This window comes from Cryptotermes secundus, unplaced genomic scaffold (genome assembly GCF_002891405.2).
Source record: "Cryptotermes secundus unplaced genomic scaffold, Csec_1.0 scaffold1777, whole genome shotgun sequence".
Classification (NCBI taxonomy): Eukaryota; Metazoa; Arthropoda; class Insecta; order Blattodea; family Kalotermitidae; genus Cryptotermes; species Cryptotermes secundus.
The window spans coordinates 430,262-448,547 of record NW_019724777.1 but is presented as its reverse complement, the minus strand read 5'-3'; the positions used below and the strand labels follow the sequence as shown (position 1 = coordinate 448,547).

Here is an 18,286-nt window from a genome sequence, read left to right as displayed (position 1 = left end):
CTGGTTTACTTCCAGTAGGCAGATGATTTGTTTTAAAAAATGACTGCTCCCCCTCTCATAGATTCTGAGATATGTAGATCAGTTACTCTTCTTTGTCTTTATAATTATCATTTTATTTTATTTTTGTGAGAAAAAACGTAAGTGCAGATTATATTAAAGTGTCAAATATAATTTCAGAGTTTTCTGTTCATGCATATTGTGTAGGTGTTTTAATACATCCATACCAAACTTTGTTTGCTTAGCTGCAGTGATTCATTATTTATTGTCGTCAAACCAAAAGCTCAAGATCTTTTCACAAGGCCTGCATGTTATATTACCATAACAAGTTCTCCATTTGAGGTTTTCATGATGGTGACTACGAACAATGCTGTCTTCTAGGATGTGGAGCCGTGTAGATATTGTGTAAACTGATGTGCCTCAAAAATGTCAGTTTACACAGCATCTTCATGGTGTCACATCCCAGAAGAAGCCTTAATTCAAGTTTTCCATATTTTTAAAAAATTGTTAGTATGTATTATTTCAGAACCCCAAATGAAGTGGCACTAATGTCACTCCCACCTCACAGGTTTTCTTTTCTGTCATTTTCTATTGCTGATTGTCTGGAATTATTAAGTACAGTGTTGGGGTTAGCCTACAATCCATGATGTTAATATCAAGTTTTCTAAAAACTGGTCAACAGATTCAGAAGTTTAAAGTGGTATATATTTTATAGTTTTTTTTTGTAACTAACCGCTGCTGACCACATCTTACTACAAAGGCGCTGCAGTTAAACCTGTGAAATCAGTGCCTAGCTGCAGCTCTTGTGATGGCACCGATCAGTACCTTGACTATTTCTCTCTACTAGTCCAACACAGAGCTACCGGTAACTATCTCCCAACCTTTCACCTGAAAACGAAGCCACGTCCAGTTTCTGAACTCATACTTTCATCAACCGTGAATGCCATTCTGTCACGGATCATACATATCCAGAGGTTTAATCCTGTACACAAATGGTTATCAACCTGGGGTACGCGAAAACCTTACGGAGTACGTAAAATTTAAAATTCGTAAATGTAAAAAACTTTTGTGGTACGGAGAAAATATATCTGGGCGTACGCGAACAAAAGGTTGAATACCGCTGCTATACAGCCTGATTTTATCAATACCATATTTGCACGGCTCCTTTATACATCGTACATCTTTATACATGTATCTTACATCATGGGGTGTTAGTGATTGCCAAGGGAGCGTTTGGTCATTGCAGGCATCAACGACGAATCCAATAGTATCCGTTCCTAACTCATACCACTTTGTACAAACGTCATCGTCCGGTCAACGTGGGTAGTAGCAGGCGGTAGCGGGCGATGGTAAACGTGGTCGAACGTGGTAATCTGTATTAGGCAGCGATAGGCAGTAGGGGCAGTAGTGTGAGGAGTGTGAGTGGGTGTGTTGTCGGTGTTCGTCTGTCATCTGTTGTAATAATAGTCATAGTAGCTATCGGTAGGATCGGTACGTATTGACACGAGTTATGTGCACTGTTTAGAACTGGAGAATAATTAAAGAAGGGGAAAAAAAAAAGAACGCCCACTAAATAAAATTACAAAAGCAGGATTGATTTGGGCAAACACCACTAATTTCGCCAGAGCAATTTAAACAACAAAATAAGATGCTTCAGGAAAAGTAAGAAATGAAACGATGATAGAGGTTACAGCAAAAGTAGTGCGAGGTCCAGTATATTTGACGGGCGAATCAGTTGAATGCTACATTACGTTTTCAAATACCCCAGCACCTGTCCATAAAAGATCACAGAGTAACAGGTAGGTTATGAAGAAGCGTCTTGCAACAAACGTATGTCTCGTGTAAGTTTCGTTTTTGTAGTTTGACGGAGGAATACTTCCATCATATTTTAAACAGTTCATCCAGGACGGTACCATTGAACAGCTCTGGTTAGTGTCTTTCTCATTCCATTTTCAATAGAATTGTACGGCTGTGTTCAATAGGTTTCCTTGTTAGCATTATGAATTGTGAGGTTTGTTGACACTGTTAAAAGGACATCTGTAGGTCCTCATCTCTACCTCTGCATGTGAGGTTATGTGCAAGTTGGTGTCACTAAAGTATTAATAAGGAGGAGTACAAGAAATGGATCTAGGTGTCATGTTGTTATAGACACTGGCAGACCGTGGATGCAGACATACTACTGATGCCTCAATCAGAGATTGTGATGAAAATCATTCAGATTAAGGTTGACTGAAGCTGACTAAGCTGTTAAAATTCAGTAGTTTTTTTTAACAAATACAGTTATAACACAGTGTCTGGATTGATAAATTTGTTTGGCAGTATTCAATTAATGATCGTGAACATGCTGACAAAAACCTTTATGTGCAGATATGTATCAGTTCTGTTGTAGTTGAGAGTGCTGCATTATGATAATATAAACGGTACAGTGAAAATGGTGTGGTTTTACGATGGGAGACCGCATGTATTAGGAGAACAAATATAAAAAGAATAAAAAATTATTTTGAAATTGTTTATTGCTTGCAGTTGGTCTGCTTCCAAATGCACATGCAACTGGAAGCACAGAACTTCCCCACTGTAGTGACATGACCCAGACTGTTTATAGTTATTTTGCTTAATCAATAGTTAGCAGGGCAATTTACTAAAAAGTGTTTGATGCCTCTGAAGATGATCCAAATGGATCAAAACATGTACGGCTAGTGAATCATCAAGTGAGAAAACTGAAATAGTCACATTGGATGGACTTGTCTTTTTATAATTGCAATTTACTGACTATACACATAAAAGATCAGCAGTGTGCACATATTTGATTGCTGTGGTCTGAAGGTGTGACAAATGCTAAAATTCACCAGAAACTCTCAACACAGTATGGTGAATGTTCTGGTGCAGTAGACCTTGTGTACTGGTATGGGGATTGAAATGTTTTGAAACAGCTGAACAAGTGCAGATTGACATGGGTGCCCCTGCACATCACTCACAGAAGGGAACAGTGCACCAGTCCTGACAGCAGGGTAGTGACTATCACTGAAGTATTGAGCGACATGCAAATTAGTTGTGGCTCGGTCTATCAAACTCTCTGTGATGGGTTTCGCTTCCATAAAGGTTTGTGCAAAGGTGCATTCTCAAAAAAAAAAACACCAAGCAACGAGATACATTACTGTTTGGACATCCGTAATTGCATTTTGGACCAGTATCATGAGGAAGGTGATCACATTATCAGTCGTATTGTCACAGATGATGAACATGGATCCATCACTTCAAACTGTGATCAAATCTCCAGGCTTGGAAAGGTTACATGTGACATAGTACACTACCAAAAAGAAGTTCAGGTCCCTATTGACAGAAAGGAACTGAACATGTTGGTCTAGAGGTAATGCTGTAGGCTTGTATTTGTAGATTTGTGAGGTGCTGAATTCAGTTCTCAGTTGACGCACTTGCTGACTGAAGTTTTTCATGATTTTCTTCAGTCCCTCTGGGTAGATGCTGGGATGGTACTTTGTTTGGGCCCCAACAGCTTCCATATAAATCTTCTCCAGTTCTTCATTATTCATATGGAATCCTGCCATCAATCCCTGTATAGTTTTGACACCTACAAAAAGAAGCAGCTTGGAGAGTAATACTAAAATTTTGTGGGATTTGCAAAGACTGGTTCTTCAACAATGTCATTTCATTTGTTCATTTACTTACAGTTTACTTAATGACATTGTCAGTGTGTGTGTCTATATAGCATGGAGTGTGGGGGATGTGTAGTGAATAATGAATTTGAAAAGATCTGGAAGGAAGTGGTCTTGGCCAGTTTGAGGTACTATCATGGCATTTGCATGGAGGAGCCAAGAGAAACCTTGGAAAACCTGAGTCTGGATAGGCAATATTGTGGATAAAATTTGAACCATTCACCCCTTGAATACAAGTCAGAAACATTGCCGCTGAAGCCAGCTTGCATGGTTTGAACAAACATCAGGGAAGAGGTACAACAGTAAGCAGTGCATCGTACTGTGAGGTATGATGCGACGAACTGAAGCTGACTGCAGAAAGTCACCAGGAAATATTCTTTTATTGGATGGCATGTTCAGACTGGCTTTGAGGCCCACCCAAACTCCTGTCCAGTGGGTACTGGGGGCCCTTTACCGGGGCTAAAGCAGTCGGGGCGTGAAGCTAACTACTCACCTCCATCAAGTGTGAAGGTCAGGAAAATGTGGATCTATAAATCCACTCCCCACATACATCTTCATGGCACAGTGCTTAATCAGTTAAATACAGACGTAACTTTTACCTTTCATATGGGTTAAGAAGATTCACTGGGCATACTTTTTCAACTTATGCCACATGTATAAAACACAAGTTCAATGACAGACTGAAGTGTCGGGTATTTTGCAGTTGTTTTCATGCAGGAGGGGGAGGGGTGAGCATAGTATGTGCAGTATGATTAATTGTGGCACAAAGGTCATCACTGAGTACTGTGTTCCAGAATGATAGTTATCAGCTGGCACAATATTGACCACACAGAGCTGTTACATCTGCTGTCATGAGGACTGACAAACTGATCTAGACACTTGTAACTTCTCACAATAACTGGTTATTTTTTAAGATTAGTAGCTCTAACATAAATGCATCCATCTTATACTTGTATAAAGAATTACTTTACATGATGTTGCTGTACTGTAATGCAGCAGAAAATGTTAATATAGCTTTGTCTTTGAGGCATGTTATGAGAGTCATTCAGAAAGTAAAGACCGTTTGCATATAGCAGTGCATGGATAGTGATAATGAAGTGGAAAAGACAGTTAAAGACTGGCAGCAGATTTTCTACGCTGCAGGCATACAGAAACTCGTCACATGATGTAACAAGTGCCTGAGTTTTCGTGGGTATTATGTAGAAAAATACTTTCATGTCTATAGTAATGATGTCAAATAAAATTGTTTAATGTCATTTTTTTTAATCATCAAATGAGCTTTACTTACTGGATAACCTACATGTATTGTACTCAATGCAGATAGAACATAATGTGACTGGGTGTTATTTTGTGAGAAGCAAAATGTTCTATTTAGAAGCACCTGTGTTACAGTGATGCATTTGAGAGCCTTGCATGGGCAAGTGCACAGATTCACTGCCAGTGCACCACAAACAGCAAAGTCACGTATCCAGATGAGAACTTGTTCACAGCAGAGGAACTTTCAACTGCCAACACTGGTATGCACCTGCTGTACTCATAACTTATTAACTAACCAGTAAACCAAAATGTACTGGGTGTGCTGCTTCCTCCTACATTAGGTGGCACATGTTATGTGGCTTGATTTGTGTTATATATCAGCAATATTTACACTCTCAAATTAATCTGTGTGCCATTTTCATTCTATAATGAAATATGGAATATTTTCCTGGGGTAATTATCTATCAACAAAAAGATATTTTGGTAACAAAACAAATACTGGAATCATGGCTGGTGTCAAAATTAGATATTCAACAGAGGTCTATTTAAATAATTAGAAATCTTACCTCTTCCCCATGTAGATACGTGTTCTCAGTAATGAACTTCATTGTAAATAACTGAAAACATTTTCAGACTAATTCATCTATATGCAGTGTTAATATGAGGAACAAGCACCATCCTCATAGACCAGTTGCCAACTTCTCATGTTCTGAGAAAAGTGCATGCAATGGCGCCAGGATCGCTCACTTGGTATGAGGAGGGACTATGGGCTGGATAGCTGTGGTACAATCCCTGGGAAGGATCAAGAGATCTTTCCCTTCTCCACAGCATCCAGAGTGGCTCTGAGGCCTGCCCAGCCTCCTGTCCTGTGCATACTAGTGGCTGTTTCCTCAAGAGTGAAAGGACCAGGGTGTGAAGCTGACCACTCAACCTTGACCCAGTGCCAAGGTCATGAATGTGGAGCTATACTTCCACTCCCCCATACATCCTCATGGTGTTATGTTTAATTAATTTGACACAGGGCAACTTCGTCTTTACCTTGGCACACTATTCTGGCATCAGCTTTTCAACAGCCTACCAACTAGCCTGAAAATTTTTATGAATGTAAAGGCACAGTTTAAACTAACACCAAAATGTACTGTCACACATTGTTGACAAAACACAGGGTTTCATTTGAATATTGAAGTTATTGAATGGTTATAGCATCTAAATAACTAAACTTTCCATTTATGGATTGTAATGTGTGTGTATGTGTGTGGGGGTGGGCTCTTCTTGAGAAGCCGCCTGGGCTCTTCTTGAGAAGCTGTCAGTTGTGCATCTGGTCAAGAATTTTTCTGCATTTTGTGGAACCCGATGGTTCAGTACCATGTTTATAAGAGCCCTCTACTGGTTGAGATCCTGAGCCAGATCAGTTGGTCTGTCAGACTGGCCAACTGACTAAGAAATTGATTTACAGTACAGAAATGCCACACGATGAAGATGTGTGGGAAAGTGAAGGTAGAACTCCACACATTATTGATTTTCACGTTAGGTAGATGTGAGTAATGGTCTTCATGGTCCAGCCATTATACCCTAAAAAAAGTGCTTCCATTGGATAGGAGGATGAGCTAAAGTCAGAAAGTTTTTTTTTCTAACTTAGTATTCACCAGTGGACTCCTTCCTAAGGTAGATGAATCCAGTTGACAGTGTTACCACTTGTTTCCATTTAACATAATCTAATTTCACTCCCATTTTGGAGACATTTCTTCACCATCCAGTTGGGACGCTCTGATACATGAAGAAGAGAGCACACAGTTTGTGTTACTGTGCCCTTTCTAGTTTAGCATGTTTTGCCTCACAGATACATCATTTGCTCCATGTAGAGGTGAGAGAGGCCATGTTGTGCTGTCCACAAAGCCAAGAATTTTGTTCTGTGACCTGCGACTGTCTGCAGGGGAGAGCAAGTCCTGTGAGTAGCACACATTGTATCTGACATTTAAGTCATATTTTACCAGATGTCATTCATCTAAAAATGCCAGTGAAATTTATCTGTGATAACAGGCATATCATCAGCACCCAGCACTCCAAACAGCATTAGTCCAGTGTCTCGTGATTTCTTATTGGCTGAACATCATCTCCATGATTCTGAGGTTTAAGTAAATGCTGAATAGAAGTATCTGCCTAGAGGCATTAAGAAATTGTTAACAGTTACAAGTTGTATCCAGAATTTTCTCAGTTTGTATTTCAAAGTAAAACATCAAAATATGTGGGTATATGCCCCCCTCCTGATAGGTGAGATAATGAGGCATGACTGATGTTGTGTGTTGCAGATCTATACAGTGAAATGCTACCCAGTGAGGCTCCCCCATCATACCGGGGCCAGGCTGTCAAGTACTCATATAAGATCACAATTGGCATGCAGAGAGTGAACTCCCCCATCAAGCTGCTGCGGGTGCCACTCAGGGTGCTGGTTGTTAATGGTCTGTATGTTCTGCAGAGGAGCTTTTGAAGTTAACTTTGAACATAGCCACATTCTGGTATATGGTATAGTCGCAAGATGTCACCCCAAGACTTTCTACCTGTGCTTCTTATTTGGTTATTTCCACAGAACAGTCTGTTGCCCTGTCCTGTTCCTCTGACACTGCTTTCAAGTATGCTGGAATCCCATTTAGCGACAGTATGAATGTGAACACTGTGAAAGGGATGATATATAATATCCTCATAGCTAGGCTGAAATAATAGCAAGAGAGATTTGGCTGCAGGCTTGGATGATACTTAATTTTTCATGTAAATTATGAAAATAGTCAGCATTTAATCCAGTGTACTTTTGCTGCAGGCTTTCAAGAGGCCTCACTCTGTGGCGACAGTGAAGAACTTGCCCCGAGCAATCCATTCCTTCAGATTCAGCAGAAGGAAACACTGTTTGATCTTGCCATGCAGGCTGTCCAGGTGAGTGCACATGGTACAGACCAGTCTGAAGAAAAGCAAACTAATGGAGTGTTAGCTTTTATTCTCGGGGGCACACAGTAGCTACAAGCTGGAAATTTGTGGGTTCAATTCTCAATAAGGCCATTGGATTTTTCAATTGACGTAATCCCTCCAGCCGTACTCTGGCCCTGAGGATGACTCGAACTCTAACAGAAATGACTACCAGGAATCTTTCTGGTTGGTAAGTGGTGGCTGGTGTGTATGGCTGACAACGCCATCTGTGAGCCAGTTGTCTAGAAAATGTGGGAGCCTCAGTTTCTCACAACCCTATGGGCCTCCATGGCCTCTTACAGGGATAGCTTTATCTTTTACCTTTTTTAGATTTTATTCTCATTTAATATCATTAGGGTCATAGGAACTTGTGGCTTGTGTGGGGGAAACAAGAATTTATTATACAGTTTTGTAGAAAAATTAAAGGAAGAGATCACTTTGGAGACAAATATATTGATGGGAGAATGATATGAAAATGGAAGCAGACTGTGATAATGTGAACTGGCCTGAACTGGGTTATGATATTTTCACATGTGTGTGACTAGGCATGGGATTTGGATTTCTTGAAGGCTTATAACTCGTAGCTACAAGTAACTATAACAGTTTCGCTAATCTAAGCACTCTACAAATCACTATACTCCAGCGCACATGAATTCTTCTGTGTCTTCACTAGTCTTTACCTCATAATGGTGCTCGGCAGTGTAGATTCCTCAGCTTCTGTACTCTTCTGTCAGAGTCACTGTCTGCAGTAGTAAGTCATTTGTCATAATATGAAGGATATTTACATTTTACATGTTGAATATGTTAATAAATTTATATAAAATATATACAGGGCCTCTTGTCAGTCCAGGCTTAGTACAGCAGATTATGACCTATTTGTAATAGCTTCTGCTACAATGGCACTCGATAGCGCTTGTTATGTAGCCTCAGCACACACCACATAAAAAACACTGCTCCCAACAGTTCTTTCATTGTTGTCACTCGATAGCACTTGCTATGTAGCCTCAGCACAGACCACATAGAAAACACTGCTCCCAACAGTTCTTATATCATTGTGTGCATATCCATTGCCATGGACATATGTTTATTGTGTGTTGCCTAGCATTGGCCATCTCTTCTGGCTCTGCTGTTCTGGTCTGTCAGCTCACATGTCACAATGTGATCCAGTTTTAGAATTTTGTGACCAATGTAATGAACCTTCAGGTTTCTTAAGAACAGAATTTGTCTAACAGTTAAATAACTGTAACCTGATCAAGGAATACTGTATTTAGACTGCAGCAGTTAGCTGTATTACTGACTGTTGAACCCAGAACATAACTTCTATGCTCTTGTAATTGCTTCACTTCTTACATTGAAACAAGGGTCTCATAATACACACTCACTCATTATACAGGTTGGAGCTTTCAGATCTGGAACTTTTGGGACCAGATTGGAGCTGGACCAAAGAATTTTCTCAACCCTAAGTTGCTCTGCCAAAATCCTGAGTATGCCTTCATAATGTAATGTATTAGTGTTGTTATAAGGAACAAGGTGAGGTGTACCAACAGCACTTCTACTTGCTGGTCTCTTTGATGCCATATTTTGGGTTCATAGAACAAACAGACTTAACTCATGCTGGAACACAGGTGGTCTGGCATTGAATGGCAGATTAGGTAGTGCAGGCTGTAATATAAAAGTTATGTAAGAATTAAGTCTAGTGATAATTTAATTTTAAAACATTTACTAATATTTTTTTTTCTGAAAGTGATGTAATATGCAGTTTAACCCTTTCAGTGCCAATCTCTATGAGCAGCAATTACTAAGAATGGCATTCCAATTTTTATGAAATTTCAAGCCTCAGGGAAGAATTATATAGTTGTATGAGATTTTTTACAACAATCCATAGAACACATATCACTTCAGAAAATTGTGTTTGGCTGTTTGGAGACTGCAACATAAGTGGCACATAGTTAAGTGAATAATCTTGGTGCCTGGAATGGCAATGAAAATTTTGAATCCATAAACAATAATAGCTGTTTTGAGAAAGCAAAGGAGAGGAACTATATATTGTGAAAGAAAATTTGATATTTCCTTTTCATAAAATGGGTGGGCGAGTTATCATTATAGAAGTCGAGCCTTTTCACTTTCTCTGAGATCCCCCCACACCTTAGAATGCCTCTCTACATTTCAATCCCATATCAGCCTCTTTAAGTTGGTTACCTAATGCTAAGTGAGGAGGGTCCATACTGGAAATGTTTCACTTAGATTAATTGATCGCAACAAGTCCTGACTTTTCTGCAAGCTTTCTCTCTTCCTCTGAAAAACTGTAAGTTTTACCCCCACCTCATATGTGGATTCCTCTGTGTTGTCTTTGCATTGTGGGCGAAGGAGAACAAGTGTAGGCACTGGCTGAAGGATATGCATGGATGAGGTGGGTTGTAATGATTCCTTAGCATTTTTGTTATTATTTTAAATAAAAGTGAAAAACATAAAATTATATTCCTTTATAATGAATTCTGTATTTCAGCAACCTTTATAATGAATACCTTACAGACCCTGACATCAAAGCGGAGCCCAAACTTTTACAACATCACTAAATCCCAGGGGAAAGTGGTACGATTCTGCCTGTTCAAACAGGCCTACAAACTTGGGGAAGACATCGTTGGGACATTTGACTTCTCTGAGGCAACAGTACCCTGTGTGCAGGTAAAGCTGCTAACAAAATAAAGCTAACCAGGCTGCTGCATAGTGTCTCTCTCTGTGATGCTTAGTTGTTTTTGTGAAGCATTACATTGGGATAAGTTTAATTTTCAGTGGATACAAATTGTGTTACAGTCAGTACAGTCACTACCTCAGTATTAGCAAGACTGAAGGTCATGGTGCAATGGATACCACTCCTCCATTGCATTTTATACATAACAAGGTTTTAATTTGTTGACCATATTTCCTGTTTTCATGGCTTTCTTCAGTCATTCCAGGAGAAGTCTTGCATAGCACATTGAAATAAGGCAATTCACCATTCAATTATTCAGTGCAGTTGATAAGTTTTGTGTTGTTATGTTGTCAGTTCTCAGTGGTACTGCAGAGTGAAGAGGAAATCGCACCAGGTTGCCGGTCCTGGTCAAAACAGGGCTCTGCAGTAGTCTCATACACAAAGTACCATGAGGTGTGCTTAAGTCTGAAGCACTCACAGCTCATCCTGCCCATTCCACTGCATGTAACTCCTGGCTTCACCACTGATCTTGGTGAGCATTCTTTGCCCTTTCCCTTTTAAGTTTTTCCACTTCTAGCCTATTTCTTTTCTTTATTTAAGGATAGATATACTCTTGGAATGATCATGTTTGTTTGTGTATTCCCTACTAAATGAACTAAGTGACCAATTTTCATGAAAGTTATGCCATAGGAAGCCAACCCACTGATTTTAATTCCCTACCACCAGTAATGATGGAGAATGTGGTAGCATAGTTGCTTGAGGCACTATACAAGCTGGAAGGTCGCGGGTTCGATTCCCAATGAGGCAATTGAATTTTTCAGTTGACCTAATCCTTCTATCTGCACTATGACCCTGTGGTCAGCTAAGTCTCTAACAGAAATAAGTACCAGGAATCTTCCTGGTGATAAAGTGTGGCTGGTGCATAAGGCTGACAATCTCACTGCTGATATATTGGGTTTTTGGACTTTATCCATCGTCCTGGTTTTTAAGATAACTAATAAAAACACGACGTTTCGGAAACTGGATCTGTTTCCGAAATGTCAAGTGTTTATTAGTTATCTTAAAAACAAGGACGATGGATAAAGTCCAAAAACCCAATATATCAGTGTGTTATACACCATCGTCAGAATCCTATAGTAACTAATCTCACTGCCATCTGTGAGCTGACTCTAGAAAATGTGGGAGCCTCAATGTCTTACAACTCTTTGGGCCTACACAGCCTGTTGCAAGGATAGCAGTACCTTTTTTTTTACCAGCAATAGTGCCAACATGATGTCTGCATAGTCTTCTGAAGTGGCATCCAGCTTTCTATGATGACAGGTGTTCAGAAAGCACATTTTATGGTCACTGTGAAGAACAGATTTGTGAATGCATAAGTTCTGTTCTTATTCTGATAAATAGAGTGGGCAACCTGTATTTGGAAAGGCTGGGAAACAGCAGCATGAGAAATGCTGTCTTCTGGGAAGAAGTCAGTGCCATGAAAACCTCAAATCTTACACAGCAGCATGAGATTTTGGATACCAGGAGTTCATTATAGGGACCAGTATGTAAACAGTAAAAAGCAAGCCTGCAGATGAATGTGACAGTCATCACTAGGCATTTTCACTGGAACCCAAGTCATGAGCTTTGCCACTGTTGACAGATGTGGCTACCAGAATGGCATGCCATGGAAATGTGGGGGAGTTAGGCAATGTTTTAAATGTTCACAGCACACTTGAAATTTGCATCCATTTTGTCACAAATATCATAAATTTGGATATTAGAACTACTGATATGGCATACTCCATTGTAATAACACTGTGTAATATAGTACAAAAAATTTCCAGTAGTGTTCTTTGCAGTTTGTTAAGCTCACTTGTGGGTTGTCTATAACATTTGCCTCACAGTTTAAGATATTTATCCAGTTGTATGTTTATGGTCTTAGTAAAGTTATTACAGGCAAGTATGGCTGAAAATCTTAATTTTCTGACAGCTTTTAGTGAAAGTCTCCCATACTGAATTAAGAAGAAATATGTTCCACATTTAGACGCTATTACTAGGCCATAGACAAACAGATGTGACTTCCCATAATGCATTAATTTTATTTTATAAAAAGATGAACCATGTACAGTTTGATGCAGTTATAGAGTATAAACATTTATACAAGTGACAAACAAATATCATGAAGTTTCCAACAGTTCAAATTGTATACGAGGCTAGATTCATGTTTTATGTGCAGTTACACTACGGTGGAGGCTACACTTTGAGTTTGTGACTAGCAACACACACCTTATACATGAACTGCCTGCAAGGGACCTGGAAAATGGAAATATATGGGGGGGACCAGCAAGGTTGAACATTGAGACAATGGTATGGAATCTGCCCATCAAGATCTACCCCACGACACCATTGCAGATCTCTCAGGGACTACAGACACAGCTGAAACACAGGCTGGCAGTCTGAGTGGTAAGTGCACCTACGGCTGTAGAGGTCAAGATGCATGATACAGCATCCTCAACAGTGTTTATCTACACCAAGGGTCAGCAAGTAGGCCACACTGTCAGGAAGTGAAATACATGTAGCTCATATAAATTTTACAATTAACTGTAAGCAGCACAATCAGTTGTATGTATTGTGATCCCATTTGTCCATTCATTATTAAGGATACTGTAAAAAATTCTACAAAACATCTGAAAGATTAAAAAGATTAGTAAAATAGCATGTGAGTAATGTAAGCCTGAATTAGTAGTAAGGTATATGGTAAAAAATGTAAAGGTATCCATGTAACAGGCTGTGGAGACCCATAGGGTTGTGAGAGGTCAAGGCTCCCACATTTTCAATACAATCGGCTCACAGATGGCAGTGAGGTCAGCCTTATGCGCCGGCCACCCTTTACCCCCAGGAATATTCCTGGTACTCATTTTTGCGAGAGGCTGAGTCGACCCCAGGGCCATAGTGTGGCTGGAAGAATTAGGTAAATTGAAAAAATTGACCTCGTCAGGATTCGATCCCCTGATCTTCCAGCTTGTAGCATAAGTGCCTCAACCAACTATGCTACTGCATACCTCAGCAAGATATATGAAACCTTTTAAATATGGGACTTTTGTCTCTGACTGCACAATGACATGTCATAAATAGATGTTTGGGTTTTTAATGTTTAATTTTAACAGCACTAAAATATAGACAACTTATAAAGCCATAAACTCAAAACAATATGCACTTGAACAGATTACAAATCTTGATGTTCCTCTCTGCAGACTCTTAACTTTCTTGATTCTGACTTTGGAAATCATAATATTTTTCTTTTTAATGCTCCTCGTAATGCCAGTTAATGTTACACTCCTTGCAAAAAGGAGACAGTGCCTGTACAGATAAAATACACAAATTTATCTTTGTTCTGCACAGACAATCCACTGTTTGCTGAAGACATGGCACTTGAAATTGACTTTCATTTTCTTTGCTTGTTTATGTTGCTAATGTAATAACAGCCAGTTGTGTGGAAAAGAGACTGACCTGTAAAGTATCACATGCTCTTGAAGCTGTGAATATGTAAAAACAAAATAATGCACAGCTCAATATTTGGTCACAACAGATGTTAAAGAAAATAATTTAACCCATCAAAGCTCACTTAAAAGTGGACTGAAAGACCTGTTGGATTAATTAAGCAAAGTTTTTTATTTGTTGCTTACTAACAACTTGTACTGATTTATTCATTCTTGTGTTTAACTTGGACTGAATTTCAGTGATGAACTGTAATTATTTCTACAGCACATTTAGGAAATATGAACTCAGCTTTGTGCAAACATTATTCTTCTCATGCCCAAAAGCAATTTATGTCTGTGTTTGGTTTCTGATCTTTGTGAGGTTCATGAGTCACATGCTGGTACTCATAGTTGTCACAGAAACACATGATGTGCGGGATTAGTTCATCCATTATGACAGTGGGGAGGGAGGGAGGGAAGATGCGCTTGGTTGAGTTTGTTATAGCAGGAGGGAGGGTGTGCTTGTTCAAATCAGTTATAGCAGAAAGGTGTTATATGTCATGATGGTAGTGATAAGTTGTCAGGAAAAACTGCACTTGAAGACAAATAGTGATGTGAAGGATGCTAATCTATTGCAAGGCTGCAAGAGGAAGAAGAAATATTGTAACATTTGCAACCAAACAAGCCCAGCCCAGTTCTAAGCTTGGCGAGGCACACCAGACATTACAGAAATATAGATATCATCAGTATGGAAAATTATCTGAGGGAGATAGGACTGCAGAAGCCTTTTGGCCAGGTGGGTGCAACATTGATTTTCCTTCAAAGGGAACTTCTAGTGACCCATTAGTTAAAATGCTGGGAAACCTCACATAGCTCTTTCTTGTCCCCTTGAATGAACTTGGGAATTGAGAAACTCTGGAGTTGACGGGGGACATCACCAGTAAGTCAAGTCCAGTGTTACACCCACATCCCTGAATGTGACAAAGCAAGCCTTGCTTTTCGTTTTGAGCGTTCTAATGCATCATTTAGAGGTAAGGTTTTTGGAGACTGCAGTTTAAACGTTGTAAACCCTAGAGTGCCCATTTGTTCTCCAATGAAAATGTGTGCTACTTATTGGCTGACTAATGGGAGTATAAATATTCACCTTGGAAGGTTTGTAGCATCGGCGTTCAAGGGATGGAAATGACATCATGAGACCTCAGGACATTATCTGCTGACTTCGGAACCCTTCCTGTGAGAACTCCATGGAAATGAACTCATCCAGGAATTTTAATTCTGAATGTGAACAAGTTATTATTGAGCAAACAGTGATTCCATGTTTATGTGTAGTACAATATCCAAAGGCATCAAATTAAAGTACCAATCTTGAGTAAACAAAAAAGTGTATTGTTTTTGAAACCTATATTGTTTCTTCTGCCTCACCTTTAGTATGGAACATGATGCTCACATCCCCAAAGTTGTTAAATGTGAAAGCTGAGACAACCAGAAACTGAAAAGTGATTCAACTCCAAAAGAATATTTTCACATCCTTTTACTGGCAGGGGTGAGCCAGATAAAACTACAGTGTAGGCTGTACATTGCTGACCCCTGTTTGCACTACAGTACACTTATTATATTATAATGTATTTACCTTTCCCTGTATAGTATAGTATAGTATAGTATTTATTGCATTCAAGCAAATCCAATTACAGGCCAACACCACTGGACACAGAACAAGTCAAATATCTTCAACAAATGCTCCAACAATGGAACTAGTCAACATAAAATATGTATGTGTGCTTGATAGTATTTCAGTGGAACTCTAATGCTCATCTGAAGGTAACATTCTGTTTTTTGTCATGATACTCACTAACAGGTCTACATTAAGAAGTTGAATATGGTTGCACCATTAGCTTCTTTAACTTCATGTCAGAGGAAGAGTACTGTCTTTTTTGTACATCACACCATGTGGCCCAACAGAAGTTCATCCACTTTTCTCCAAGAATCATATCCTAGAAGACATGACATTCTACATAGTCACCACTATGACAACCTTTTAATGATTTAATGATTTAGATGTGTACATTCATCTAATGCTTCAGAAGTTTGTTAAGGTATGTTTAAATGAGAATCCTCAGTATAACATTTCAGCAGAGCACTGCAGATATATGTGGCCTCCATTCTGTACAGAGCATTTGTACTGCAGTGAAATGCAAAGGTTCAGCTCTCCTTAATTAATTAATTAATTCGCTTAGTTGGGGGTGGAGTCCAACTGGGTCCATTCGGCACGGTGGCCACTGATTGGCTTATTGTAGCCTGTCCCCAGTGATTATGATAATGGAGAATTTGGTGGAATGAAGATTGGCAGGGGAAACCGAAGTACTCAGAGAAAAACTGCCCCAGTGCCACATTGTCCACAACAGATCCCACTTGACCAGACCTGGACTGCCACGGTGGGAAGCCAGTGACTAACCACTTGAGTTATGGTGTGGCCTCAGTTCTCCTAATATCAGAGCCTGGAGATGGAAACAATCCTGAGCCAGTTACATCAGTCTCACAGTTTTCTCGCCTAAGATCCATCTTACGCTATTTTCTCATCTCCCCCTCCATTTTTCTATGCGAGGAACTGAGATGGTTCTTTGGATACATCAGTTGGTTTCCTGGCTCTCCTGTTCGAAGACTGATTTCAAACAGATCTGTTTAAGATAACTGTATATTGTGGGGCTGACTGGGAGACTTGCACATTTGGAAATGGATGGTGATACAATATGGAGTTTGACCGTAACTGCCTTCTCAAAGTGTGAGAGTCACAGCAGCAGTTGTGACTTTTTTCTATCTTTCCCATATTGTGATGGTGACTTTTAATAGTGCAACTTCGGTACTTTTATTAACATTGCTTTTGTTTCAATCATGATGAAACTGTAACTGTGTCGCTTTTGTGCATGTTAATATGTCTTTAAACTTTACAAATGTAATACTGTTATTGTCATATGGGGAACCTCATTTTGTAGGATTAAAAACTTGTAAGTCATTAGTTAGAAAAGTGTAACATGATAACTTGTGTGAACATCATTTTCAATATCTGTTATGAAATAAATTGCACTTCATTAATACAGCTAAAAAAAGTAAAGCTATTCCTGTAACAGGCCTTAGAGGCCCATAGGTTTGTGGGACATCAAGACTCCCAAATTCTGTAGACATACCTCCAGGAAGATCTGTGGTAGTCATTTCTGTTAGAGACTTGAGTCGACCCCAGGGCCATAGTGTGGCTGGAAGGATTAGGTCAATTGAAAAATCCATTGGCCTCAATGGGAACTGAACCTGCGACCTTTCAGCTTGTAGCATAGTGCCTCAACCAACTGCTACCACATGCCCCCATTAATGCATAATTATGCTAATTAAACAGCCAGTCATGGTGCTCATGTCACGTAAGGGCATAGAAATTATGTGTCATAGCATTGTGATTTCTTAATGTGGAGTATACAGATGGTTGTTACTGTAGAGTGTGAAATTAAGTGTCAAATCAGAGATTGAACAAAGAGTTAGTTTTGTCTTTATATGTAATTGATAACAGTTCATGCAAGCATAAAATTTCCCTGTACAGTGACATTTTTATTCTATTTTACTTTATTATATTTAAGCATCCTGTTGCACTCTACACGATAAATGATACAAACTCCGTCCTAAGTGCAAACAATATATATTATATGTCTTTGATCTTGTTCGTTCTACACTACATGTTTTGGCCTCTATCGGCCATCATCAGGTGTATACTCTTAACGTTGCTGCCACACTGAACCCAGTCTAAAATTTAACATTTAAAAACACAATGTCACATTCTTCGTATTATCAACATCTACATCGTTGATATGTGTCTGGTATGTAGATATTGTGTTGCACACGTCAAATTTGATATTCTTGTAATAGCACTCTAAAAATGTTTAGTTATGATGTTTTTAAAACCTTTTAAAATTTTCCCTAAATTTTAAATTTAAAATTTAAAATTCTTAGGGTTACTCGCCCTATGTCTAAGTGCTGGAGCGGCTAGTTCTTGTTTTCACACTTTACAGGTGTTATCTGTAATATACAAATATTCGTATTATTATTTTATGTACGTAATATTTTCTTATGTGTGTATATTGTTATTTGTACTTACTTAATGTACTTACGAAATCTACGTAGAGTTACGTTTCTGTTCTCTCCCCACTACCCATTCCCCCCTACACTCACTAACATAAAACACAGCACACCATACAGGAGACAGCACACGT

At 39.2% G+C, this 18,286-nt stretch overlaps 2 protein-coding genes across 5 annotated transcripts in view; one reads left to right on the top strand and one right to left on the bottom strand.

Annotated features, from left to right (window-relative positions):
• The first annotated feature begins 1,494 nt into the window (after nt 1-1,494).
• Nucleotides 1,495-18,286, top strand: part of LOC111863056 (RAB6A-GEF complex partner protein 2) — an 18,505-nt gene continuing 1,713 nt past the window's right edge. Inside the window, exons 1-9 of one of the 4 annotated variants that reach the window (XM_023849013.2) lie at nt 1,495-1,796; nt 5,061-5,185; nt 6,766-6,873; nt 7,235-7,384; nt 7,741-7,853; nt 10,416-10,568; nt 10,930-11,107; nt 12,794-13,020; nt 15,892-16,008. In XM_023849013.2, coding sequence (XP_023704781.1) covers nt 1,675-1,796; nt 5,061-5,185; nt 6,766-6,873; nt 7,235-7,384; nt 7,741-7,853; nt 10,416-10,568; nt 10,930-11,107; nt 12,794-13,017 — 1,173 coding nt within the window. In that variant the 5' untranslated portion in view covers nt 1,495-1,674 and the 3' untranslated portion in view covers nt 13,018-13,020; nt 15,892-16,008. Of the gene's footprint in view, nt 1,797-5,060; nt 5,186-6,765; nt 6,874-7,234; nt 7,385-7,740; nt 7,854-10,415; nt 10,569-10,929; nt 11,108-12,793; nt 13,021-15,188; nt 15,803-15,891; nt 16,009-18,286 lie in introns of those variants that run through there. The other 3 variants (XM_023849012.2, XM_023849014.2, XM_023849015.2) reach the window with 3 other exon arrangements.
• Nucleotides 2,473-4,419, bottom strand: LOC117282207. The gene is made up of 2 exons (XM_033750907.1): nt 4,268-4,419; nt 2,473-3,583 (listed from the first exon to the last, which is right to left on the bottom strand). The coding sequence occupies exons 1-2, from the start codon at nt 4,272-4,274 to the stop codon at nt 3,252-3,254; spliced, it is 339 nt and encodes a 112-aa protein (XP_033606798.1). The 5' UTR covers nt 4,275-4,419; the 3' UTR covers nt 2,473-3,251.